The 27540-nt window shown below is 41.9% G+C and overlaps 1 protein-coding gene across 4 annotated transcripts in view; it reads left to right on the forward strand.

Moving 5' to 3' along the window:
- Window positions 1-2847: 2847 nt before the first annotated feature.
- Window positions 2848-27540, forward strand: part of COL12A1 (collagen type XII alpha 1 chain) — a 118448-nt gene continuing 93755 nt past the window's right edge. For 3 of the 4 annotated variants that reach the window (XM_007167998.2, XM_007168000.2, XM_007168001.3), the window contains exons 1-11: window positions 2848-3224; window positions 6166-6273; window positions 13357-13473; window positions 15319-15462; window positions 15893-15952; window positions 18382-18645; window positions 19808-19972; window positions 20612-20785; window positions 22578-22868; window positions 23283-23885; window positions 25048-25320. In XM_007167998.2, coding sequence (XP_007168060.2) covers window positions 6201-6273; window positions 13357-13473; window positions 15319-15462; window positions 15893-15952; window positions 18382-18645; window positions 19808-19972; window positions 20612-20785; window positions 22578-22868; window positions 23283-23885; window positions 25048-25320 — 2164 coding nt within the window. In that variant the 5' untranslated portion in view covers window positions 2848-3224; window positions 6166-6200. The remainder of the gene's footprint in view (window positions 3225-6165; window positions 6274-13356; window positions 13474-15318; window positions 15463-15892; window positions 15953-18381; window positions 18646-19807; window positions 19973-20611; window positions 20786-22577; window positions 22869-23282; window positions 23886-25047; window positions 25321-27540) is intronic. The other variant, XM_007168003.2, reaches the window with a different exon arrangement.

The raw sequence follows: 27540 nt of genomic DNA on the forward strand, positions 1-27540 counted from the left end.
AGAGGTGGGAGCAGTGGACCGGGAGAGGGAGGTGAGGGAGATCCCGGGATGTAGCCTGAGGAGTAAAAGCCACAGAAAAAAAACCCCAAACTGAATAAATCCAACCAGCTCTGCCTCAGTCGATAAATATCATCAATTTGTTGCAAATACTAACGGGTTCCAAGGGGTATGAAGAGTTGGACGCACTACGGAAGGGCACAGATTGGAAGACGGTTTACACTTTAAAAAAAAATCTTTTTCTATGTATTTTTTATACAGCAGGTTCTTATTAGTTATCTATTTTATACATATTAGTGCCTTTTTACTCGTTTGTCCGCGTACCAAACTGGGAGCCCAGCGGAAGGGCCCCCTGAGGTCAAACAGTGCAGACAGCACGCTGGGAGGAACCCCGCCCACGCCGGCGCACCTTTGGATACATTTGAATTGTACTCGTGTCCCCTGGGATGTGGATGTGCGAGTGTTTGTGGACGTGCGTCCGTGTACTTCCCGACGGCAGTGTCCCCTCCCTTCTCCCCTCGTCATACTCTGGAAGTTTTTTGTATGATCTTTTTTCCGGGTGAGGAAGTGCTTTGGGGGTCGGTGGTTTAACGTTACCTACACTTCTTCGCAGCAACTATTTTCGAATGCATTAAATCTAAGCATGCGGACGGGAATGCTTTGAGCAGAAGAGGCTGGGTCCCCGGCGGCCGCGCGGGGCTGGAGAGCGGCGCAGTGCGCGGCCTCTGGGGGCGGACGCCTCTCCCACCCAGTCTGCGGCCTCCAGCCTCGGGGAGGGGAAGCCCGCCTCTGCCCTCTGCTCCCCGGAGGGTGGCCGACTGCTGGACTCCCGCCCGGGCTGACAGATGCATTTGCGGCTCTGAATCAGATCAGCAGGGGAGAACTCTTTTTTTAACCAAGAATATCAACACCCAGGGTTAAGTTGCTTCCTAGTCAACACCGCCATCACAATTTTTTTTTTTTAAGTACATAAAGAAAAAGCGCGCGCGCGCACACACACACACACACACACGCCCACCTGGGCGAAATGCAAACTCCAGCCAGCTTGGGCTGACGTGCAAGCAGGTTTCCTTCTCTAGACGGGAGTGTGGATTTCCCTGGGGAGTCCGTATTTCCCAGGGGAGTCCGTGGCGGTTCCAGGCCGCGGCGCAGCCCCCCTGGGTGCCCGGACGGCGGCCGCCGGGACTCGTTTGCTCCACGCTCTGTCCCCGAGGCTGCCACCCGCCTACGTGCGTCCGTGAGAGGGGAGTGGAGTGAGAGTGCAGGTGAAGGGCTGCTACCCCGGTGATCACCGCGCGCTGGGGCGTGCCCGTCGTGTTATTCACGCCCGGGGCGCCGGGGGGTGAGTTTGAAGGGGAAGAGGCCTATGCATCGTGCGTGTGTGGGCTCTTTGTGTGAGCTCCCAGCTAGACTTCGAGTGGGCCGTGTGTACTCGGGGAATGTGCAGAGGTGGCGATTCCCATGTTCCTCCATTCTCTCCCTGCAGTCTTCTCCCAGGCTTCCTCCGGCTTTCGCGGGAGCAGCCTGTGCGTGGGGCGGAGTGCAGGGCACCGTCGGCCCTGCAAGTTCTTGTCATCATTCTAAAGGCAAGTTCGTAGGCTATCGCGCCTGGTGAAGGGAAGGCCAGGTTAGCAGATGTCAGATCAAATAGGGAAAAGAAGATTACACTGGCCACACGACCTCCTCCTCTGTTGCGGGCGGTGAATTCCAGGGACGCCGCTCCTGCGTTCCCCTCCGGGCCCCTCCTCCATCCCCAGTAGCTTAAACTTGTGGGAGTAACCCCTGGGCTCCAAGAGGCCAAAAGGTGCAGGACTTGTGCTGAGCGCACAGACGTGTGTAATCCGAACCTTTCCCAAAGCGCTTTTCTGATGCCACAGTGTAAGGTCCCCGCGCTTCCCCCCGTGCGTCAAGTACGATTTGGCAACCCTTAGTGTCAGGCTCTGCTCTCAGGGCCAAGAGGTGGGGCAGAGCGAGGAGGGGCGGCAAGACCTCGAGAAGGTGCTGGCAGAACGTCAGCCCCGCGTTTGGCCTCCAGCCCCCAGCAGTGCGGGGCGGGGGGAAACTGACACCCCTTAGCCGCCTTGACCCCGGGGCGTTTTAAGGGCAGAGCTTTCCTTCCGAAGCCTCGACTCGCGACCAAGCTTTGCTCTGGCCCAAGTGAGAAATTTCTACGGTGGATGTAACTCCCGAGCGGCTTCCAATTCTGAGGATCCCTAGGTTTCCTAGCGTTCCTTGCCCTCTCTCTTGGCTCCAGTTAAGCTTCCCAGTTCCGTCCCGAAGCCCCAGGGGAGAAAGACAGGACTGGGAAAGCCATCCCCTCTCTGAGCCCCGCGCAGGCGACCATCCGGGTTTCCAATCGCCGGAGACTGAAAAAGACAGAAGGCGTGCCGCGTGCGCAGACAGTTAGTTAATGGAAACCCTGTAAATCGGTTTTAAGTGCACCCAGGACGGAAGGGGAGGAAGGTGTAGGTGGTGATGATGGGGGATGGGGCTATGATGGGGTGGGGTCAGTCACCTCCTTGCAGTTCTGAAAACGAGAGTCGCTGACTTCCCTCCCATCGTTCTTAATTTAGAAAAATAAATTTATTAAAGAAAATCGCACGGATAGGGAAACCCGAGCTCCCCAGCCCGCCCCAAGCGGAGGAGTGAGCGGATTCCCTTGGCAGTGAACCCGGCTGCTGCTGTCCCCCTCCCCGCTTCCTCCTCCCCCTGCCCTGCCCCCCTCCCTCCTCCCCGGCGGGGCACTGCTACTACGGCGATCGCCACCTCACGCAGAAGGAATGCTCGAAGTATGCACACGTTCCCAAAAGTAGACCTCCTTCACCGCCGGAGGAGCATACATCACCCCGTGGCAGCCGTCCACCTTCTCAGGCGTTTCGTAACCGAGTAAACTGAGAGCTGGGAACAGCCCTCTATTAAGTAGCCCGCGGCGCGGAGCCTCTTCCCACTCGACGAAGGCGAGCCGCCCCAGACGCGTCCGCGCGCCGGCAGCTGCGGTCCCGGGCCGTCTCCGCCTGTCCCGCGGCGCCCGCCTCTCCGCCCGGGATCCTCCTTCTCCTCCTCCTCCGGCCCGGTGGCCCTGCCGCTGCCCGCCTGCGGGCAGCCGCCAGGTGCGCCCGGAGCGCAGCGCCGATTGCCCGGGCGTGCGCGGGCCACACCGAGGGGCCGGCCTCTACCACGCCGGGAAGCCACTATCGCCGCCGCTACCTCGGTCACCACCGCCTCAGGTCGGTCCGGCCCCGGCACCTCGCCCCCTCCAAAGATAACTAGGGAAACTTGCTTCTCGCCTCTTCCTTGCTCGGTTCTAAGCCATTAGGGAGCCCGAGCGGGGACCGTTTGGTCTTGTGCCTGACATCTGCCGGGTATTCTGAGCTTTTTGTGATTCGTTTGAGTCATTGAGGGGGAGAGAATTGTGGGTTTTCTGAAGAGCTGATGCAGGGAGGCTGTGCACGCGTAAAGCACCCCGTTCGATGTTCCAGAGTGTGGAGGGATTTCGTCTGTAGAGGCGTCGTTGAAAATTGACGCAGGGCGCGCCGGCTCCTGGGGTCCCTCAGGGCCTCGGCTGCCGCGGGGCCGCACGCGCGCGCGGGGAAGGCGTTTCAGCGATGCACGGTGCGGAGTTCTTTGCAGGGCCGGCGGAGGGCTCTGCCCCTCGTCGAGGCTGCGTCGGTGCGTGTGGCATCCGGAGACAGACTCCCGGGCGAGTGATCTGCCTCCTTCCTCTGCTTTTCAAAGCATCCCACATGGTGGGTCAGTTCAGCTCTGGGGGACTCAGCCTAGGCCGACTTTATCCAGCTTCTGGAGACGGCTCCCTCCCCCCTCAGTGCATAGGTGGACGCCCTTCTCAGGGTCGTGGAACCTCTGGGGGGAGTTTCCTTCTCGCATCCAAAGAGGGTAGGGATCAGAGAGTTATTTACGGAGCGGGGGCTGTAGCCAGGGAGCAGAAGAGGCACACCAAATCAGGCACCCGCAGGGACCCGCCGGTGGTCCTTTCGGGGCTTTCCGGGACCCCTTTCCCCCCAACTCACCCCGGATTACGTGGTGGAACGCTGAAGTGTGCTGGAACGCCGGGGAGGGACGGGGCAAGAAAGGAAATGAGCGCTAAACTTGGTCCTTGGGTAACGAGTGTCAAGGTCGCCGTGGGTGACGCGCAGGAGATCTGGAGGCACCCCGGGGGGTAGGGGTGAGGGTGTAATTTCCTTTTTTAACTTGACAAGGGAGTTAAAGGAATTGGCCGTTTCCAGCGGGGAGGGGGGAGGGGACGAGTTGGCAGGAGGAGATGAACCCCGTAAGGCTCCTACCCCTTTCCCCACCCCCGCAATTGACTCATATTCATTCATGAGGGTGAAGTGAGGGAATCCTCGCTGCCACGTAGGGGCGGCCGCTTTCAGATTTTATGTCTGAGCGTGCTCAATGAAGTGCTGCTAAATATTCATATAAATATTTTGGCTAAAAGGAGAGAAAACTTTTTTTTTTTTTTTTTTTTTTAACATATGGGTGGAATGCCTGGCTGCACTGATTCTATGTTCAGATAACGCCGAGACATGATTCCTTGTGCCGCTGAGTCAGGTAGCCGATAGGTGGCGCTCTAGACCCAGGCGATAGCCCTTCCACCACTCAGGTTTTTGTAGCTAGTGCAGAGGTTAAAAAAAAAAAAAAAGCGGCACACGGTTTTTTGGTGGGTCGACTGTCAGCCTTTAACTTTTCTCAAGCATGACTGCCAACTGAGTTGGAAATTATTAAAGTTAAGGCCAGATGACGGGACAATGGGCCAGTCCCACCTCTTGCTTTTCACTGATGTAGAAAAGGGTTAGAAATGTCAAACAGTTGTTAATTGGGAAGAAAGAAACTGCTAGAGTTCTTGGATCCCCAGAGCAGCGACAAAAGTTTAATCTTGGCTTCATAAAAAGGTGCTCCGGGCAATTTGGCACGCCTGTTCATCAGACATTTAAAATGCAATTTACACTCAGGCCCAGGAAAGCTGCCCTGATACATTGTGCCAATAATTTGGAAAGACATGGTTGGAGGTTGTCAGTTTCTTTTCTCAAAGAGGGCTCGACCTTTGGCTCATTTTTGGATTCCCAGGCATGACTTCGTTTTTCACGAGGTCTGGTCTGTTGCCTTACAATCATTTATGTACCTCAGAATCGATTCTCTTTTTATGTTTTGCTTCTGGCAGCCTCCCACTTTTAAGTTCGTTGCTAGTAGCTTTTGTCTCTGAATTGGACCTTAGAATATTTTGGAAGATTTCCTTCTACTGACATGGGTTAGGCACCTACTGTGTGCCGAAAACCACAAAAGACGAATAAGACTATTTGTCTTTAAAGAATTAATAACCTAGTTACAGAATCAGGAAAAATCAGTGTAGAATGTATTCTCCTCCTGAGCATATAAACCTGTAATCTTCTGGAACAAATGAACAGTTAAATGAGAAGATTAATTATTACTGAGAATTTTATTAAAAAATGTCTTGGGAAAACAGGAAAGAGTGCTTTGCTTTCTTCTATTGCCTTTCCCTTTTTATTATGTATTTTAGAGTTGTTTTTTTTTTCCTCATCCTGAGTAAAAGATTTATCAGCTGTGAAGACAACATAGCTAGCAGGGGGGTCAAGTTTCTCTTGGTCTGTACATATTTCTGTATAATCCATGTCAGACCTTCAAGAGCTGCATATTTGTAGGCAGAACAAAATGAAGCAAAAAGAGAGTAAAAGAGGTTTATTATACTTTTCCAAATTACCCTGAGACCACTAAAGTACCGTCACCTAAAGAGTTCAGCAGCTAGGAAAAAACGGCTGGCCAAATAAAAACCCCAGCTGGAAGAGGCATTTGGTTGAGTCAGGGAAAAGATGACCTCTGAATTAGCCATCACCGGGGGGATGGAGTTATGTGGGGCGTGGTAAGGCCTTCACCCCGGATGTTAAGCAGGACCAGCCTCCAGGAAAACAGGACCTTCTTTAAACTTGAACTCCCTCTTAGTGCCGTGATTAAACTGCTGCAGATGAACTTGACTTACACTGCTTCACAATAGGCCCATTATATGCTGGTCTGGGCCCTATGGTCATTACGGCAGATCTGGTCGGGTCCTGGCCCGGGTCCAGGCTCCAGTTCTAACCTGGCTCCCGGCCTGCCCGGACCCGGTTCTGATGCCGTCACTGCTTCCTCCCGCAGATCCCTTCATGCGGCTGTGAGCCCCGAGGCCGAGCATGCGGACCAGGCTTCCCCCAGCGCTCGCCGCCCTGGGCGCGGCCCTGCTCCTGTCTTCCATTGAGGCAGAAGGTAAAAGGCTCTTCCCTCCTTCTCCCCCGTGACCATGCAGAAGTCTAGAAAGGAAGGAAGCAGATCTTTCTTGTCTCTGTTGCTTGCTCTGTTTCTCCCTGCGCTTCGTGTTTTCTCCCGGGGTTTCTCTCCTTCGGAGAAACGCCCCCTTCTCTGAGGTCTGTCCACCTCCCAGCTCTCAGGGCCCGCTCTTTCGTATTCTGCTTCAGCCGTTCCGTACAGTGCTGTGTGCCCTCCTCGCTCTGGTCTCTGCGGTGTGCTGTCCGCACTGCCACCGACACGGCCGCCTTCCGGGAGGACCAGCCGTCCGGGAGGGGGCGACGGCTGCACCCAGCGCTGCGGAACGAACACCTCCGGGGGGTCCCCGGGAGCCCCGGAGCGCGGGCGCGCTCGCCCGTGCGCGTGGCTGGTGAGCGCCTGGCTCGGCACGGCGACCTCGGTGACAGCACGCAATAAAGGACTCCAACAGCGCCGGCTCCGCGCCTCTGTGTGTTTTGTGGGGAGTCCAGTTGGCCAGGCGGGCGGGGCAGGCAAATGAGGTAGCAGCTCAGCCGCCCCGGGGCTGGCGGGCCAGCAGGGATCCGGGACGCGGCGTGTGTTCTCGCGGCCCGAGGTCGCCGCTGTCTCTGTCTGGTTCGCTGGGCCACGAGACCCGTGGCCCAAGCCCAGGCCCAGCCCCACGCGAACAGGTTGGGTCCGGGCCAAGGTTCTCAAGCTAGGAAGCTAGCGGGCGCCTGGCAAGCCGGGCACCACCTACCCCTCCCTCCTTCCCTCAGCTCCAGACCTGAGTGCGGAGTCGGTCAGAGGCTCGGAGATGGGTCTCGGGGCCTCAGGGTCTGCAAAACGGCTCAGTACGCTCCAGCCCTTGGAAAACGAAAGACTTCTGCTAGAGTTTTAACCTTGTTTTAGGCTTGCTGCGGTGTGCACTTGATGCCTTCCTTTCTCAGCATTCGCGGAACAAGCCCTTTCTGTGTATTGACCCAAGAGGGGCTTCTGTGTCCTCTCAGTTGTCGTTGGAGACCTGATAAATTAGATTTATTGTTCTGCAAGGTAAATGGGGTAATACCATAAAAGACATCTTTAAAAATGTATACTTTTTTCCAATGCAGAAACGCCCCCGATGAAATTAAGGGAGAAGAGCAATACTTCTGTGTGGGTCAGTGTGGAAGGGGGGTAAGGTGGGGGGGTTTGTGTTTCTTAGAGGCTGTGGGGAAGTAGAGCTGTTTCATGACCACACTGAGATTTTCAAAAACTTTTCTATTGTGTTTGATTCTCTAGTTCGAGACTGCAGATACAAAAAACTAAGACTGGGCAAAGCAGAGAGTCTTCAAAATGTACGGCTTGTTCAGAAAAGTGAGGGAAACTTGCTGGCTCTTCTTATCTGATTAATACTTTATGAATGTAGAGGCTTTTCAAAGTGGCCTCTGTGAAGTAATATTCAGATGAGATTGCCTTTAATGTTCCTTTCTATGTCGTTGTTAGGAAGGAATTTCACTTGAGGAACTTCTGGAAGCCCTACTAAAGATATTTTTAGATAATTCACTAAAGTGGCATATTTATTGCTCATTAAGAAAATAGTTATTTGAAAAGCAGAAAAGGTTGAGAATTCTTAGGACCAGAATTGGGTTGGAAATGATGTAAATGGAAAAAAATCAGTTCTGAATTGGATAATGGCTGGTTAGCAAAGTGCAGTTGAAAAGAACATTTTACTCTCTACATTACTGATTGTTTCCGTATTTCTCATAATTTATCTTTTAGATTTGTATTTATTTCCACATCATACAGCTCTTTCTTTTGCTTTCTTAAGCTGTTTCTCTTCTTGTCTCTCACCCCCTTAGGCCAGCGTTTAATAATGATCTTTTTGTAAGATGTATTATTTGGAGGGGGCCTTATTCTAGTTTGGCCCTGTCAAATAGAAATAGATTGTGAGCCACAAATGCAAGCTACATTTGTAACTTTAAAATCTTCTGGTTGTGACATTCAAAAAGGAAAAAGAAGCAGGAGAAATTAATCTTTATAACATATTTCCCTTAACCTAATATATCCATAATATTACCATTTTAACATGTAATCAATATAAAAATTATTAGTAAGATATTTTGCATTCTTCGTGACTAAGTCCGAAATGGGGTATGTAGGTTATGCTTGCAGCGCATTTCATCTGGACTGGCCACGTTTCAAGCACTGGACCGCAAAGCTCGGGTGTTAATTACTAAGTGGCCCCAGGAGCTTGGGAAGGGCTAGCAAAGTTTGTGGCCAAGGCCCTTCTGGGGACGATGGGCTGCAAACAGAATTTCTCTGAAGTATTTCTTATGGCACATTTCAAAAGTTCAACTCGCAGCCCTGCTTCTTGATATGTTATTTTGATTTTAGTTCAAAAGTAGCCATTGCGGAGGGTGGGAGGGAGACGCAGGAGGGAGGAGATATGGGGATGTATGTATAGGTATAGCTGATTCACTTTCTTATAAAGCAGAAACTAACCCACCATTGTAAAGCAATTCTACTCCGATAAAGATGTTAAAAAAAAAAAAGAGTACACTAAAAAAAAAAAAAGTACCATTGCTACTTTTCTTTCCCTTTTGCAACTCATACTTGTACTCTTGTATTCATACTATTTTCCAGTCAATTTCTACTTACTTTTTTTTATATGTTGACGCTCAATACCTTTAATGAAAAGGTTTTGGCGTTCACTTTTTGCATTGCTCCTTTTTTATAGGGGTACCACCTTTGTCATGTTGTTTTCTTCTACCTACTTATACAAGGAACTTTATTTTTCATAATACAGTATTTGTTCCATAGAAATAAGAGTGAAAATGATTTTTTTTTTTGCTTTTAATATTTGTAATTTTTAGCTACAGCATAGACTTTATTAACCTTATAACCTGGCCAGTGCTCTGTAAGATCTAGAATGTGTGACTTATTTTTGGTTCCTGTATCATATAATATGTAAATTGCCATTTAGAAAGTTTAACACTTTGCATTTAAAGGTTAATGGCCAGTGTTCCCTGAGAATTAGACACCTTTCTAGTTAATCTAGAATTTGAGATGAACATATGTTTTGTAAAAAACAGAGTTGTAATTTTAGTAAGTCTGATTTGTAGTTCATAATATATAATGAATGACTGGATATTTTTAATTCATCAGTGAGTTGAAGTCATAAGCTTTAATTATCTTACGTCTAGGTTAAGAGGCTAATTAATGTATATTTCTATAATCCTGTGTCTAACTTATGTTCTAACAGAAATTTCAAACTCGACGGGAACTTATAGATCATCTATTCTAATTCTCTCATTTTCCAAATGAGAAAATGAGGACCAGAGAAGCTGAATAACTCAGTCAACTAACCTGATTGCCTAGGGACAAGGCATAGACAAGACCCAGGTCTTCTAGTCCTGGTTTTGTGCTAGTTTGCCCACACTGTGCTGCTTTCTTGCTTGAAAACGGGTCAACCCAGTCAGTTTCATGAAAGGATGCATTTTGTAATCTGTACAGAATAATTCATTACTTGTCTAAAATATGAACTTTTCAACTGCTTATTTTTGGTATCTGTATCATGGCAGAGATCATTAAATTTATACTAGCTTTGGATGGAAAATATAAATTAATGCATACTGAATATAGTAAAACCACACTTTGTGCACTTCTCAAGGTTTCTGCCATTAAGGTAGTACCCTTCTCAGTGTTGCTATCACAGAGATTAGACTAAAGGTCTTACTAGTTCATCAAGATGATATTTCAGTAGTGTGTTCTCTGTTTTCCTTTACCTTTAATACATTTTATACACTTGCCAAGTCTTACTAGACTAATCTCCTCCCACCTGTCTGTCCATCCATCCATCCATCCATCCATCCACCTCTGGGTAAACTTTTATGTCTTCCTCTTAGGTGCCATAATTAAAAACAATGTTTTGTAAAAAAAATTATATATCAAGATAGATACTTTGGTTTCAAAATTGCTTGAACAAGTTGTAAAGTTAATATACCAAATTCTATCTGTATCTGAATTAGAGATGTCTAAATAGCACATATTTATTGTTGACCAGGCATCAAATAAAGGTTTTTTATAGAGTAGAGAAATACTTATGTATATTTTAATAGGCAAATACATATCAATATTGGTTTCTAAAGTTAATCTTTCACTCAAATATTTCTTAGTTTTTACATTTAAGCCAGTATGGTAGGAAACTGTATGCTCTGGAGTCAGACTATGGGATCAAAGTTTTGCTGCTTATTAGCTGTGTTAAACCTTCCGAATTTCACTGACTCATCCGTGTATCAGGGATAATTAGGCCACTCTTCTGGGTGATCATGAGAAAAGAAGGAGACGATATATAAAGTGACTAGCTCTCTGCCTGTCACAGAAGAGAGACTCAGCAAATGCTAGCTATAATTATTCCTAAAAAGTCCTAAGTCCTGCCAATTTATGTAAGGAAGATATTAGCAGAATGCAGCTTTCCTAGCATAGCTTTTTGATAACAAAAAGCATTATTCATAAATATGAACTTAAACTGCTAGTGTTATGAATACTTAAAATTTTAGTTTCTTCACTCTCAGTATTCAGTTTTGTGAATATATATCTGATTGCTATCTTATTTATTTATAATTTTACTTCTATTTGTCTTCGTTCAGATTCTTATTCTACACAACTATGACTCTTTACAATCATAATCCCTATGTAGATTGTTCATTTTAGAAATATTCTGGCATCTGCGTAGACGCCGCTTGTAACAATGCAAGGGCAGTTGTGAATTATTTTTATATAAAATAAAAGATTTTCAAAGTTAATGAAAATACATTTCGCATTGATTCAAGTTGACAGGGGTCCACACTCGCACCTGCTTCATTATCTTTTTTCATGAAACAAACAAGCAAAATATATAAACAGAATGGCAAGCCTAAGAGGTTTCACAAGTGATAAAAGTGGCAAGAAGAAAAGTGGAAAGGGCTCTCTGTTGTACACATTGCTGGTCGACCATTCTTTACTACTTTTGATCCCCAAGTACCACATCTGAGTTTCTATAAACACCTTAAAATCCTCTGAAATGTTAAAGACTTTTCCCAACAGTCAATTTTTCAGTTTTTCTGGAATCCTGGTCATTTGGAAATCAACAAGGTGGGCTGCTGCTGCCCTTCAGCAGTTTTAACCTAATGTCTGCTGCTTCAGGTCAATTTCCTTGCAAGGTTGGTGGTACTGTTTTTCCATGTACTGATTTTTTTTAAAAGCATGCTCAGGCCAGTTGCGTCTGCCTTTGCATTAAATTTGTCCTGAGCCATTGCTACTGGAACAATATTTTATAATGATATTCTTAATACCTACTGTCCTATTAACATCTGTTGCATGCTTGTTCTACTAAGTGATGACTACCAGTAAACCTCGCAAAACGGTTACAGACAGCAGAATGTTGAATAATTAAACTATGCATGTAGATTAATAGTCTAATCTCACTGCCTGTGTATGGATAGTAAGAAAATAACATTCATTCCATTACTAGCGTATCCGATAAAAATAAAAAGCCATCTCCTACAGTTGGAAGCAGCAGTTCATTAAAGCAAATGTTTGCTTAATTTGTATAATTTCCATTAAAATGTGCTATTAATATTACATAAATCCCTAACCCCAGTTAAATTCTATGACTCATGTCTCAAAGCTACTGCTATAGTTCAATTGACCTTGAGGAAAACCTAAAAGGAGACTGTAATCTCTCAAAACAGAGACAAAAATTCTGACTCACAAGGAATACTTTCAATCTGAAACACTTTAAGAAGAGTATGGCGGAAAGTCATCTTATTGTGTTGACCTGCTTCAAGAGTAATAATTTTTAATGCATCGACCATGCACTGACAGTGAGTCAGTACAATGCTGCATGATGAGGCATGAACACTGCAGAGAGAATATCATTATAAAATATTTCTGGAATGTCTTTGTGTAATGACTATTGTACATGGAGGCTTTCGTTCATTGTGGGAGACTAAAAACAAGTCAACATTTCATTGACACATGCATGATGCTGTACAGTTTTGTATGTAAACTATTGCTCTCTGTACTTTTCAATTATTCCTGTCATTGACTTCTCCAAGATTTATGCACAGTCATGTCTTCAGATTGCTGATCCTTCCTCACTATTTTCTTTAAGTTCTGTAAATAAATGTCCATAAATATACATTGATGTTGTCTTTTCATAATTAACCATTGTTTTGTAAAGGACCATACTGGCATTTTAATTTAAAATGCCACTTCTAGTATGGAGTATACCTGCTGCAAAGGAAAATAACAGTGTTGGTTTACACCTTGCAAACGTACAGCAAATTGGTGTAAACAGGCAGAATGTTTGTTAGTTTTATAAACATCTGTATATCACTCTTTATATACTTATAAATGATTGACATCCCTTATTACTATTTTTGAATATTGGTCTATATGAATACAAATATACATTTAAATGTATATTTCCTTGTGAGACATAACAGTGCTAAATTTCCCATGATTCCTCCTTTTTATTAAAATACATTTTTCATCTCTGCCACAGATTGAGAATTATCAAACAAAAATTAATAACAAGGCAATGATGCAGAGAATGAACCAAAATATCATTGATTCTTTTCCACATTATGGAAAAAATGTATTATGTCAGTGTTCTCACTTAACCTCTGTGGTTGTAAGCAGGTTGTGATTTGGCATGCTTATTCAAAATGCACTCAGCATGTATCGAAAATTCCTTAATTGTTATGTGAATTGTTTGCATATGTGGTTATTATATGTGATTTCATTGTACCTGTATGTACTTGTATCCAAATATGTTTCTATTTTGCTTGATTTTGCTGGCCATTCTTGGATGACCTAGCAACTCAAGAATCCAAAGTGTTTTGTGCTGTCTTCTGTAATATGTATACTCTCTGATGTTTTGTCACATCTTGTCAGCTTTTAATTTTATTCTTGTCCAACAAGATATCTTTTATATTTGTTGGAAACAAATTTATGCAAAGACAATTTTAGTAAGCTTTGCTCAACACAATTCTTTATTAATTAAATTGACCGTTTTGTGACATTGGAAAATGTAACTGATATCAACTCTCTCTCTTGCAGTTGACCCACCTTCAGACTTGAATTTTAAAATTATAGATGAAAATACTGTTCATATGTCATGGGCAAGACCACCTGATCCAATTGTGGGTTTCAAAATAACAGTGGACTCCACAACGGGTAAGTTTTGAGATGTTGGGATTTTAGAACAGAGACATCAAAGGTGATATAATCTGATCTTTTGCCCTCCTTCCATTTCATTATGAGGAAGCCAGGATTTAGCAAACCTGAGGGGTTTACCTAATGTCGCAAGATATTTGGTGGACTCAGATCTCCAGATTTCCAGCCCAGTACCCATTATTATATTTTTATAGTGTTAGCTTTATTAACTTGGCTTGCTGTGCTAAGCTGTTGTTACTAAAAATAGACTCCCCCCCCCCCCCGATCAGAATATTGCTGGTAATCTTTGATTTTATAAAATAGAATGATCACTTCTTGACATTCTTCTTGAATCACTTAATCTGTCCAACACTTCAAGTGACAAGTGATGAAGTGAGTTGTTACGCCTTGCCCAGTGTCCTGCACATTTCGGTACTCAGGACACAGATTCTGGGATGGTGGTGAGCTGCCATGATGGAAGACAAGGATTTACTAGATAGATTCTGTAGATCCTAAGGCTAAGAGTCTTTGAAAGAAGAAAACTTGTTTGCTTGTTCTCAAAAGTTTTCTTTAGTATTCATGATGTTGCCCAAGTGTGGAGAACCCATTTCTGTTGAATAACTTTGATTTCTAATGTGGAATGGGAAAATAACCGTTTTTACTAGCAATGGCCAAGTGGTAGGAAGAGGTCTGTATTGGCTGACAGAAGCGATAGATGATGTCAACATGACTTAGCACCAGACCTGTGTTTACATACTTATGGCCTTTAAAAAATACCACTGATTTTAAATGCTGATTTATCAGGGGATTGGGAAGCTGTATTTTTCTCCCATATGATCCAAGAACTTAAAAAGTGATCAAGAATTTACTTTTTATTCCTTGAATATTTTCTTCCCAAATATATTTGCCGTTAACTATTTCATTTATTCCAAAGCAGAAAAACAGTTGAAAAAGAGTTCATCTGGTTTCCAGATGTTGGAAATGACTGACTCCTATACCTTAAAAACTGACACTGGGACCATCCAACCTGGCAGAGCCCTGGTGTCTTATTTTCCCATGGGGGCCCTGGTGGGTTCCGCAATGCTCCACACGTAAACCTGGAGCATTTCTCAGGGTTCTTTTACACTCGTTACCTTTTTTGATTATTTATGTTTTGATGAAAATTTAATATGTTTAAGAATTTTAAAAGTCACTTAGTCCCTAAGAACCACTGTGTTTCCTGATTGAATTGAGCATTATCATAATCCAGAAGGAAGTACATAATCGTCAATATATAAGGAAGTGCTCAGTACACTGTACCTTGAAATGTTTGATACCTAGTTAAGTCAATTCAGAGGACCATGGTTACCCATTAGAGTATGCTCCCATCCCCCGCTGGAGTATGGAAGATGCACTTCTTCTGTAGAAGAGGATGCTGTCTCCCAGTAGATGTTCCTTTTAGCCTATGGGGTTTGTTGTCTTTGAGTTGATTTTCAGCCCTTCTATTTCTTTCAGTGCTCTCCTCCAATGCATCATTTAAAATTAAATTATTTTCTGCTTTAGATCTCATTTATAAAAAAATTTGTTATCTACCATTAATATTCAAAAATAATGAGAGATTTTTGTTTGATATTCTGGTATATCTTTAATCTAGAGGAATACTTGAGTCCTCAAACAAATATGGAATACGATTGTAACAAGTAAAGGCAATGCCAGTTCATTTATTGAATTTCTAGAATTCAAAATGTTTGTCTTGGAAGGCAGTAAAAAATAACATTTGGGTATTCTAAAAAAATGTATATTTTGAATCTTGAGATTTTGAGTATATGTTATGTTATATGTGAAAAAAGTTTTGTTGCATTGATGTTTTTCTTTCTATGTTTGCAGATGGGCCCACTAAAGAATTTACCCTTGCAGCTAGTACCACTGAAACTTTATTAACAGAGCTTATACCTGAAATAGAGTATGTGGTGACAATCACTTCATATGATGAAGTAGAAGAAAGTGTACCAGTTATAGGCCAATTAACAAGTAAGCACACATATAAAGTACTTTTATACCTCATATTTTGCAGAAGGTTTCTCCAACTTTCAAATTTAAGTTGTTATTATGCAGAGTTAATTTATATCCATATTAACTCTTCTTTCAATGATCCTAGATGTTAGTAGCTGTGAGTAATTCATTCCTGATTTATGATCCTGGTCTCTGGAAACAGCAGGAATATTATGAATGAAAACTGTTAAAAACATTAGGCTTTGCCGGACAACAATGTTAGTATCCGTTTTGAAATACATCTAAAATCTCACTAAAAATAATTTATTTGCCAGGGAATGCTTATTTGGCTGTATTCTCTGACCAGCTGGGAATGGACCATACATTTGAAAGACAACATACTTATTTTCTTCTTAGGAAGTATTTGTATGGGTCCATTTCTTTTTGTAATAATCAAGTTTTGATTCAGTTCAAACAGGTGGCCCGATAAAGCCAGGGGAGAAGAAACCTGGAAAAACAGAGATACAAAGTAAGCATTTCCCTTAATATTTGTGCTTGGCTTTGCAGAAGTTATAAATGTAATATAAAGGAGGTGTTCCAACTAGGTGCATAGTTTGATCTCACTCCTATATTAATTTCTTTTTTTTTTTATGTGGGCAAATATAAGACTTTATTTCTTAATTTCTTTAATAAATGTAAGATTGTTTAAAGCAGTAATTGTAACATTGTATTGTTGAGTTTATAGCATACATAGATACAATATATATGATGATAATAGCCAAAAAGAAGTGGGGGCAGGTAGAATGAAGTTATTCTGGAGCACAGTTACTATATTTTACTGGAATTAAATCAGTAGTAACTGATGCATACTGCAATTCCAAGAACAACCACTAAGAATAAATAAATAACCAAAAATATAGCTAAAAATAAAATAAAATGGTACACCTAAAAATATTTGTTTAACACAAAAGAAGAAAGTAAAAGGGAACAGATGCTTTGTACTATCTTTGTAACTTTTCTGTAAATCTGAAACTATTCTAACATAAAATTTTTTTCTGAGATATACATTTTAAAGTAATAACTAGAATTATGACATAACATTATATGATTAATGATATATTAATTTCTGTAAGCTTTATCTACAAGAAGTACAGGCAATGTCATAGTAATGTATGACTAAGTGATCATAATACCTACGTTCTGACTTTCTAACCATTCATTCTATGTACTAAATATTCTTTTTACTGGGAGTGTTTTCAATTTGTGTGTGTCCAAGTTCCCCTGCAGGATTTTGGCAGTAGGTGAAAAACAAAGCTCATCACTGGACTTAACTCCTTTCTCAAAGACAAACTATAGAAATAGGTGGTAGCTCAGGGATACATGGGAACTATAAGGCTGGACCACAAGGGAGATGCCCTCACAGTGTTTTCAGCAATTCCATTGCCATGAAAATGTATTTCTAGGTCTCTGTATATGTTATGCTTATTTCTAGGGTGTTTACATGGGCTTAGTTGGTGCAGTTGTAACCATTTCCAGAGTCTCTGTAAGACGTCTCTGATAAGTTGATGCATTTGTAATCGAATGAAAACAATTTTATTGTCTGGTTTTGTGGCTTCTAGCCCCTTTTGGTCTTACACTGCTTTGTGTGACTTGCTGGGATGGAGCCTTGAAGGGTTTCTTGGACTTCTAATTTTGCCACCTTGTAAATTGGATTTATGACTCAGGATAACAATAAAAAGATTGTGAACATGAAGTTCCCTTTATCCTGAATTTTTCCCTCCAGATCACTGTTTATAATTCTTTTTGATGTCTAATCATCTGAAGCGAAGTTTATAGTATGCAGTTACAATGCAAATATTTTCCCTGAATCATCAATATTTATTCTAAATCAAAGCATTATTCTAAATATTGACTTTCAGTAGGCTTAAATTGGCCCATTAAATAGTATGCAAAAATTATTTAGGCATGCAACTTGTAGTGGCTTGCAAATTTCCCAGGACCTTTCCTTCTCTTCCTAGCCAAATACTTCTCTTATTATTTACCAACTGACTGCAGGGACAAAAATATCTTCAGAAAATTCACTCAGCTTTGCCTTATGAATACAGGTTTTCATAAAAACCAACCTGTTTCCCCATCCCCACCTGACCACAGAGAGAGGGAATAATATGTTTGGTTATAAAGGCCAATTGTTGCATTTTTAGTGATTTAAGGGTACTACATATATTTTTACTTTTGAATGAAAATGTTTTCCCCCCGTTTTGTTTAGTACAAGAAGGTTTTAGTTGTCAAATTTAAATACATTGATAATTAGGACAAGATATTATGGCTATTTTGCATCACATTTATGCTTGTTGGTACTTCTGTTAAGACTCCATTAACCCTCTAGACTAACCAGCTGCAAACTTTAGACAATTATATTGTGAAATGCAGGAGAATGTTAAAAAAGATTTGCTCTTTTCTTCAACCCTACCACATTTGCTTAAATGGTATAGCAATTGTTTTGTATTTATTGATCTCAGAATACCAAGAATGAAAACACTTTGCTTACATTTCTTTTGTATGTCTCCTAGATATTTTATATAGTTTTTACTTGGAGAAAAGAGTGAGGATATAGTTATAAAAAGAGACAAATCAATAGCAACAATACTTGGGTCACAGGCTCTTGGAGAATAGGTCATATATATACGTATCTAGTCTTGCACAATGTCTTATACAACAGTTTAAAGACATATAGTTGCAGAAATGCATGTTCACGAAGGTACTGAAAATGCTTCTATGTGTGCCAGTAAAGTTTTACATTCTTTTGTGCATGTCAGTTGTGGGTAAAGAACAATGTGAAAAGTTCTAATGAACAAAACGATTTTAGGAGCCAACCTTTTTGCCATGTTAGTTTGTATTCCTTAATGCTAGATAGATTTATTAGTGTGTCATTTAAAAACTATATCACGTGTATTTCAGAATGCTCTGTCAGTGCCTGGACTGATTTAGTGTTCCTTGTGGATGGCTCATGGAGTGTGGGAAGAAATAATTTCAAGTACATTTTAGACTTCATTGCTGCTCTTGTGTCTGCGTTTGACGTTGGGGAAGAGAAGACAAGGGTTGGAGTTGTTCAGTACAGCTCTGACACCAGGACGGAATTTAACTTAAATCAGTACTACCAACGGGATGAGCTGCTTGCTGCAATTAAAAAAATCCCATACAAAGGTGGCAACACAATGACAGGTATGTTTTTACAAATTGTGGTATTTTTTTAAAAAATTAATTTATTTTTGTCTGTGTTGGGTCTTCGTTTCTGTGCGAGGGCTTTCTCTAGTTGCGGTGAGCGGGGGCCACTCTTCATCGCGGTGCGCGGGCCTCTCACTATCGCGGCCTCTCTTGTTGCGGAGCCCAGGCTCCAGACGCGCGGGCTCAGTAGTTGTGGCTCATGGGCCCAGTTGCTCCGCGGCATGTGGGATCTTCCCAGACCAGGGCTCGAACCCGTGTCCCCTGCATTGGCAGGCGGATTCTCAACCACTGCACCACCAGGGAAGCCCCTGTGGTATTGTTTAAGATAAATGAAATGTCTGTTTGGGAAAGAAATGATGCATTGCGCAAATTATCATATGTTAAATAATTTTGAAATTAATCCCATAGCTTTTTTTTTTTTAACATCTTTATTGGAGTATAATTGCTTTACAATGGTGTGTTAGTTTCTGCTTTATAACGAAGTAAATCAGTTATACATATACATATGTTCCCATATCTCTTCCCTCTTGTATCTCCCTTCCTCCCACCCTCCCTATCCCACTCCTCTAGGTGGTCACAAAGCACCGAGCTGATCTCCCTGTGCTATGCAGTTGCTTCCCACTAGCTATCTATTTTACGTTTGGTAGTGTATATATGTCCATGCCACTCTCTCACTTTGTCACATCGTACCCTTCCCCCTCCCCATATCCTCAAGTCCATTCTCTAGTAGGTCTGTGTCTTTATTCCCGTCTTGCCACTAGGTTCTTCATGACCTTTTTTTTTTTTCCCTTAGATTCCATATATATGTGTTAGCATACTGTATTTGTTTTTCTCTTTCTGACTTACTTCACTCTGTATGACAGACTCTAACTCCATCCACCTCACTACAAATAACTCCATTTCGTTTCTTTTTATGGCTGAGTAATATTCCATTGTATATTTGTGCCACATCTTCTTTATCCATTCATCCGATGATGGACAGACACTTAGGTTGCTTCCATGTCCTGGCTATTGTAAATAGAGCTACAATGAACATTTTGGTACATGACTCTTTTTGAATTATGGTTTTCTCAGGGTATATGCCCAGTAGAATCCCATAGCTTTTGATTTTGGTGAAATTGTGTCACGTGGAACTGAACATATTTCTTTTTCGTTTCAGGGGAAGCCATTGATTACTTAATTAAAAATACTTTCACGGAATCTGCTGGAGCAAGAGTTGGCTTTCCCAAAGTGGCAATTATTATTACGGATGGCAAATCCCAGGACGAAGTGGAAATTCCAGCAAGAGAGCTTCGAAGTATTGGGGTTGAAGTTTTCTCCTTGGGTAGGTCAAGTTTGGTTAAGTATTTTCATTTTAGAACGACTTTAATACTTAATGGCCAGGAAGATGAAGGGTTGATTCCTCAAAGAAGGATTCTTTCTCAAGGAAGGAAAGCAGTTTTTACTGCATTTGATAGTGTAGTGTTAATCCAAATCATTTTTGAGTAGAAGTTCTGCTTATCTATTTCTCTCACGTAACTCCTTTAGCATATGCATTAAGTAAGGCGGTATTCACATTCTTTGTCAACACTCTGCTTTTCAGTGAATGCTGGGCCAATGATTCTAATAAAGATCCTCCTTGTATTATCATTAAGTGTTTTTTATGTTTCCTCTCTTACGTAACACTTGAAGAATTCAGAGGGTTCCAGCTCATTCAGGACTCTGGAAGAAAAACGTATTATCTTTACAGATGGCAGGGACAAATGATGGCATGGTTGGCATGAGAGCCCACTCTGTTTTATCAACCAGTCTTTTGCCTCTTTGGCCATGTTACGTGAAATGGGAAAATGCTTTTGTCATTTCAACAGTTGCACATTCATTAGGACGCAAAACAATTCCAGTTTATGACTGAATAGGACTTGCAAATGTCTTTACTTCCCACATTTCCCTTCCCATATCCTTGTCCTTTTTTTTTTTTTTTAAGGCATTAAAGCTGCAGATGCAAAAGAACTCAAACAAATCGCCTCCACACCTTCACTAAATCACGTTTTCAACGTGGCCAACTTCGATGCGATTGTGGATATTCAGAATGAGATCATCTCCCAGGTGTGCTCAGGTGTGGATGACCAGCTTGGTGAATTGGTTAGTGGAGAAGAAGGTGAGTGAATTGTTGGGTGTTCCCATGTGTCCCCCTTTTCCATTACTTGAGAGCAGTTACGGCTTCACAGGCAGGGGGACATTTAGTTTAGCATTCTGTTTCTATTAAATGGCAGAGGAAAAGAGTTTCCATCACCATAATCTGCATAGCGTTTTCAGGGCTCTTAAGAATATTTCAAAGATCAGTCAATTTGATCCTCCCACATTTGGAAAATGCTTCCATTTTATCAGTCATTGCTTTTAAATACATGGGAGAGAGAAAAGACATTTCATAAGCATCCTTTGGAGTATTAAGAAGTCACAGTTTCCATAATTGTTCGCCTCTTAGCCTAAGAATTCACAACTGATTAAAGATAAGTTCCAAATAGCTACATCTTCAATCATATAAACTCTTTAATCTACAAACCCCAAGTATTTTGGCAATGTTCATTGGCTCTAATTTGTCTCAGAACTCCTTCTTATTACTTCATGGGCTCTGAATCTCTTTCTTTGTTTTACTGCCTAATGTTTGATTTTTTGCTCTGCGTTATTACAAAATCCACCCCCGCCCAACTTTCCCCTGGTCAACCTCTCTTTACTCAGTCTTTTAAAACATTCAAGTTTTTCACCTTCGCTAGGGTGTGTGTGCGAGGTTAGGCCAGAGTTTTGTTCTGCCCCCGTTTGAACTCTCCCTGGAAGGGGTGTGGGCTGCGTTGCAGGTGTTCACAGTCTCTTTTGGGGCCTTCTCTCTGTTGCTGGCGATCGCCTGCGACTTCTGCCCCCCAGCACTGTCTCCGCATCACTCCAGAGTTTTGCCTAAACTTCCACTTGGCACATCCACTGCTTTCCTCCCACTGCTTCTCGCTTCTTTAGGCATATTTTTATGGACTACATCTGACTGCCTTTTTGAGAAGACAGTGAGTAACCTTGTACATATTTTGTCATCCACTGTTGCAGCCTGACTTATAATAAAAACTTAGAACTATATCTTCTGGGAAACTGATTCCACTGGCAAATCTAAAACCTTGAAGATTTGGTCTGAAATAGCTTAAAATACTTTGTTATCTGCTAAGCATTGGATTGGCTGAAAAGTTCGTTCGGAACATGTTAACGGAAAAACCCGAACGAACTTTTTGGCCAGCCCAATACACGACTAGGTTCTACACTGAGTAAGGATAGAACATTTTTAGATTATCAGTATTTGCTTGTCAATATGCATGTTGTAAACCATTGTTTCACCCCTGTTTGGTGGCATTATGAACATAGCTGAACTTTTTTTCTTGTGTTGAATAAGTGGAAATACAATTGCTTAAGATGGTAAGAACCTGTCATTTAAGAACTGCTGAATTCTTTATCTTTCTTGGCATATTATAAAGTATCTTAAATATTACATTATTATGCTTACATTACTATTAAAAGAGAAAAACTTTCTAAAGCATTGAGTAAGTCATTGATTTAACAAACATTCATCAAGTGCCTCCTTTGGTACCTGAATAAAGGCAATGAGTGTAATACCAAAACCAGAATGGAAAATCTTGGTCCCAGAGAATGAATTAGGCATCAGATGTCCTATTATTAATTTCTCCAAGGACTTCTTTTTCCCTAAACTTCTCATCTCCCTGATTAAAATTCAGGCACTGAGTCTCTTTCGGTTTGATGGGTACAGGTGGAAGTGGGGGAGTGGGATTGGGGAACTTTTCCTGATGCATTCACGATTAATTCGAATAAGGAAAATTGAGGTGCAAACAGGAAGACCTCACTAATAGGGTTGCATCTCACTGTTTTTAATCACTCTTCTGCTTGTTATTTTGTAGTTGTTGAACCTCCTTCAAATTTGATTGCCACGGAAGTCTCATCAAAATACGTTAAGCTAAGTTGGAATCCGTCTCCTAGCCCAGTGACTGGCTATAAAGTTCTCCTTACACCCATGACCACAGGAAGCCGACAGCATGCTCTGAGTGTGGGTCCTCAGACGACCACACTCAGTGTTCGTGACCTCTCAGCAGACACAGAATACCAGATCAGCGTTTCTGCCATGAAGGGACTGACATCCAGTGAACCGGTTTCAATAATGGAGAAGACTCAGCCAGTGAAAATTCAAGTGGGTGAGTTAATGGGTGTATCACTGAGTTTGGAATACCTGAAGGTCCATTTGATAGTATGCCTTCCTGGTTCAGGTTTACTTTTAAACAAAATGTTTGCAATAGTTTTCTTTTAAAGAAGGCTGCTTACTAAGAAAACCGGATACCATAGGCCTTCCGTATGTGAGGTTCCGTATCCACAGATTCAACCACTGTGTGGTCTGACGTTGGTTGAATCTGCAGATGCGGAATCCGTAGATCTGGAGGGCTTACTTCCCTGTGCCATTTTATAGAATGGACTTGAGCATCCCTGGAGTTTGGTGTGGGGAAGGAGGTCCTGGAACCAATCCCCCAAGGATGCAGAGGGACAGCTGTATCTATATTTTATTGATTAATTTGTATTTGTTGAACTTTAATGGGCTTTCTTTCTTTTTACAGAATGCTCACGTGGTGTGGATATAAAAGCCGATATTGTGTTTTTGGTTGATGGTTCCTATAGCATTGGGATTGCAAATTTTGTTAAAGTTAGAGCCTTTTTAGAAGTTCTCGTAAAAAGTTTTGAGATTTCACCAAATAGGGTACAGATAAGTCTTGTCCAGTACAGCCGGGATCCTCATACTGAGTTCACATTGAAAAAATTCACCAAAGTTGAAGATATACTTGAAGCAATAAACACCTTCCCCTACAGAGGAGGATCTACCAACACTGGGAAAGCAATGACTTACGTTAGAGAGAAAATATTTGTGCCGAGCAAGGGTTCAAGAAGCAACGTCCCAAAGGTCATGATTCTTATCACGGATGGAAAATCTTCCGATGCTTTCAGAGACCCAGCTATAAAACTAAGGAATTCAGATGTTGAAATCTTTGCGGTTGGTGTGAAGGATGCTGTTCGCTCAGAATTAGAAGCCATTGCCTCTCCTCCTGCTGAGACCCATGTGTTCACAGTGGAAGATTTTGATGCTTTTCAGAGGATATCTTTTGAACTCACACAGTCTATCTGTCTTAGAATTGAGCAAGAATTGGCAGCTATAAAGAAGAAAGGTCAGTAGACTTTGTAAAGTAAAAGTTATCTCTTCATGAACAAAGCATTTTTGGTTCTAAAATTGTGGATAATATGCTTTGTCAATTCTTTTTATCTATAGGAAAAAGTAACTTTCCTATGTTATTGAAAACTACTGAACTTAGCTCATTTAGCTCTGACATATGACTTTCTCCTGGGTATGGGTCAGGTATTTATTGGTGAAAAAGCTGTTTATCCTAGGAGTCATGAGCTGTTTTTGATCTTAGATCCTCAGTCAGGGCGGGCAACCAGCTTTATCAAACCCGTTTGTCGCATCCAATTCAATAACCACGAATTGAGTGTCTACCATGTGTTAGATGCGGAGCTAGTTGCTTTGAATCAAAGGTGACCGGAACATAGTCCTGGATCTTTGAATCTTTCTTATGCATTCTCTTTCCTGGACCATTTTTGGGCATCCTACCTCACATCTGGAATTCCCTATCCTTTTTTCTTCATTTGTCCAAATTCTGTTTTTCAACATTCGATTAAAAGTCCCATCTCTTTCATCAAGCTTCTTAACTGTTCTAGGGCTATAACACTTATCACTTGTAGTCATTTGGCATTCAAATATACTACTTTCTTTTGTTAATAACTTTACACTCTCTTGTCTCTCCAATTTGATTGTATGTCCCCTAAGGATAGTGAGTGTGCCTTAAACATTGTGCCTTCCTATGATTTAGTTTAATAAATACTCTTTTGTTAGGAAAAAATTTTTAATTATTACTTTGAAATATCTGTCTACCACCAAAGGTTAATATCTGATTGCCCGGCATGAATGGGAACATTTTGATGGTTCATTTTAGGTCTGTTACTGTTTAAGTATTCCAGTTGTGGGCAGGACCATTCCATTAGCGCTTTGTCTTAAGAAGCTCAAAACTCTAATTCAGTTTTAACTGGTTATTTAAACACATAACTTAGTATTATGAATGGTCAAGACAAATGATCAGGACCTCTTTGCGGGGCTGTGAGTGAGAGGCTTTCTCTCAGTGGTCTTGTGTGCAACGTTTACTCAGTGCATTGGTCTCAATGACCACTCTCCCAAATGAATGTAAGGCATTTGAAGATGTGTGTAGTCATTAGCTCCATTTTTGCTTTATAGATTTAAAAATTTTAACTATGTCCTTTTTTTTTTTTCCTTAACAGCTTATGTGCCTCCAAAGGATCTTAGTTTTTCTGAGGTGACTTCCTACAATTTGAAAACCAGTTGGTCTCCTGCTGGAGAAAATGTTTTTTCATACCACATCACCTACAAGGAGGCTACTGGGGATGGTGAGGTGACAGTGGTGGAGCCAGCCTCGAGCACCAGTGTCGTTCTCGGCAACTTGAAGCCAGAGACCCTGTACCTGGTCAACGTGACCGCGGAATACGAGGATGGCTTCAGTACACCCTTAGCTGGAGAGGAGACCACCGCGGAAGGTGTGAGAGGGTTCTCCATGGTTTTCCCCAAACTAACAGTTTATTGTAGAACAAAGTTACCATTTGAAATGACCATCTGCTTTATAGTCCAACACTGTGAATGCCTTCGTAAGATTCAGTACCTTTAAAACACAGCTACTCATAAATCTTTATTTATTTATTTATTATTTATTATTTATTTTTGGCTGTTTTGGGTCTTCGTTTCTGTGCGAGGACTTTCTCTAGTTGTGGCAAGCGGGGGCCACTCTTCATCGTGGTGTGCAGGCCTCTCACTGTCACGGCTTCTCTTGTTGCGGAGCGCAGGCTCAGTAGTTGTGGCTCACAGGCCTAGTTGCTCCGAGGCATGTGGGATCTTCCCAGACCAGGGCTCGAACCCGTGTCCCCTGCATTGGCAGGCAGATTCTCAACCACTGCGCCACCAGGGAAGCCCTCATAAATCTTTTTAAAAAGAGAAAAACTCTTAAGTAAAAGACCCTAGATTTATTGTGATGAATTTGAGGTTGAGACATAGAGAACTGTTAATAATTATGGAACTAACTCTGGAAATACTGCTTATCTAGCATTTTCTGTCCCATGTACCAACAGTGTCTTGTTCAGATACTTCTGAAACTACCAAACTTCTGATGGCGAATATATATTACCAAAATTTTTTTCTTTTTTAAAATTGTGGTAAAATATACATGTATATACGTAAAACATAAAATTGACCATTTTAACCATTTCAAGTGCACATTTCAGTGGCGATTAATACATTCAATGGTTGTGCTAACATCACCACATTCATCTCCAGAACTTTTTCATCTTGCAAAACTGAAACTCTCTACCTGTTAAACAATAACTCTCCATTCCTGCTACCCTCTGTCCCCCCTACCATGGCAACAAACATTCTGCTTTCTGTTTCTATGAATTTGATGACTCTAGGTTTCCTTATGAGTGGAATCATACAGTATTTGTCCTTTGGTGACTGACTTACTTCACTTAGCCTAGTGTCCTCAGGGTTCATCAGTGCTTGTAGCATGTGTCAGAATGTTCTTTCTTCTATGGCTGAATGATATTCTCTTGTATGTATGTACCAACATCGGTGGACACTTGGGTTGCTTCCACCCTTTAGTTATTGTGGATAATGCTGCTAAGAACATGGGTGTACAAAGTTTACCAGATATTTTAAGCAATATTTGTTTAGATGTGTCCACTTTACTGGATAGATTTGAGTACTTTCTGATACATTTCTCTACATTTGACATTTAAAGGATTCCAATGAACCTGGTTAGAAGGCCAGCATCAGACAATTACTCTTGATATATACAGTGAATATTACAAGAGATATCAGTCATTCTCCTCCATTTTTATTCGGTACAGAAGAGGCTGAAACAGCAGCGTGAGCAATTTTAGTTACAAAGAAGTACTGGTTGACAGGGAGGGCATATGTTGGTCTACTTGCTGATAAAAGCTAGAGAATCTTTTCTCTGAAAAAATTTTCAAGTAAGATTGATTTTTCTTTTGTGCATGGTTTAGGTATATTTCTGCCCGAAGGCTAGTAGATAAACTAAATGGCCTAAGATGTCTTCTTGTCTTATGATTTTTGTGATAGTATAACCTAGCAGTCCACGCTTAGGTATTTATGACTTTCTGATGATTTCTCTGTAATGCCCACATTGCGGCTTCATGAGCCTGGCCCTCTTTCTTCAGCACTTTGGGATGGGGATGGAACTATGCCTCAAGAAGAAATTGAAGTCTAAAGGGTTTTTGAACAGAGCCAACTATATTCGTTTACACTCTAGTTTTTGGTCATTGGGCTACTACAATAGAATTTGGTAATACCTTTCCAATTCTGCTGTCTGTACTGAAATCTGAGATTTAGATTTTCTTTTGTCAATAAGGAAGTGTCTGATTCAATACCTTTATTAGACTAGCAATTATTGAGCTTCTGCCATGTGTCAGGTACTATGATAATTGTTTCCATGGATTGTCTCATTTAACCGCCTCAGTAACCCTACAGATAGTCGCATTTTTACTGTTGGGTAATCTGAGACTCAAAATTACACATTAATTAAATTTCAGAGCCAGTATTCAAATCCATCAGTTTTGTTTTGACTCATTTAGTCTTTTTCCTTGCCATATTGAATGAATCATGGATGTAAGTCTGCCACCTGCCATTTCTTTCTTTTCTTGAGATATACAACTCCTTTTTCCCTGGAGTGGTCTATTGGTGTGTTGGAC

Source organism: Balaenoptera acutorostrata, chromosome 14 (assembly GCF_949987535.1).
Source record: "Balaenoptera acutorostrata chromosome 14, mBalAcu1.1, whole genome shotgun sequence".
NCBI lineage: Eukaryota > Metazoa > Chordata > Mammalia > Artiodactyla > Balaenopteridae > Balaenoptera > Balaenoptera acutorostrata.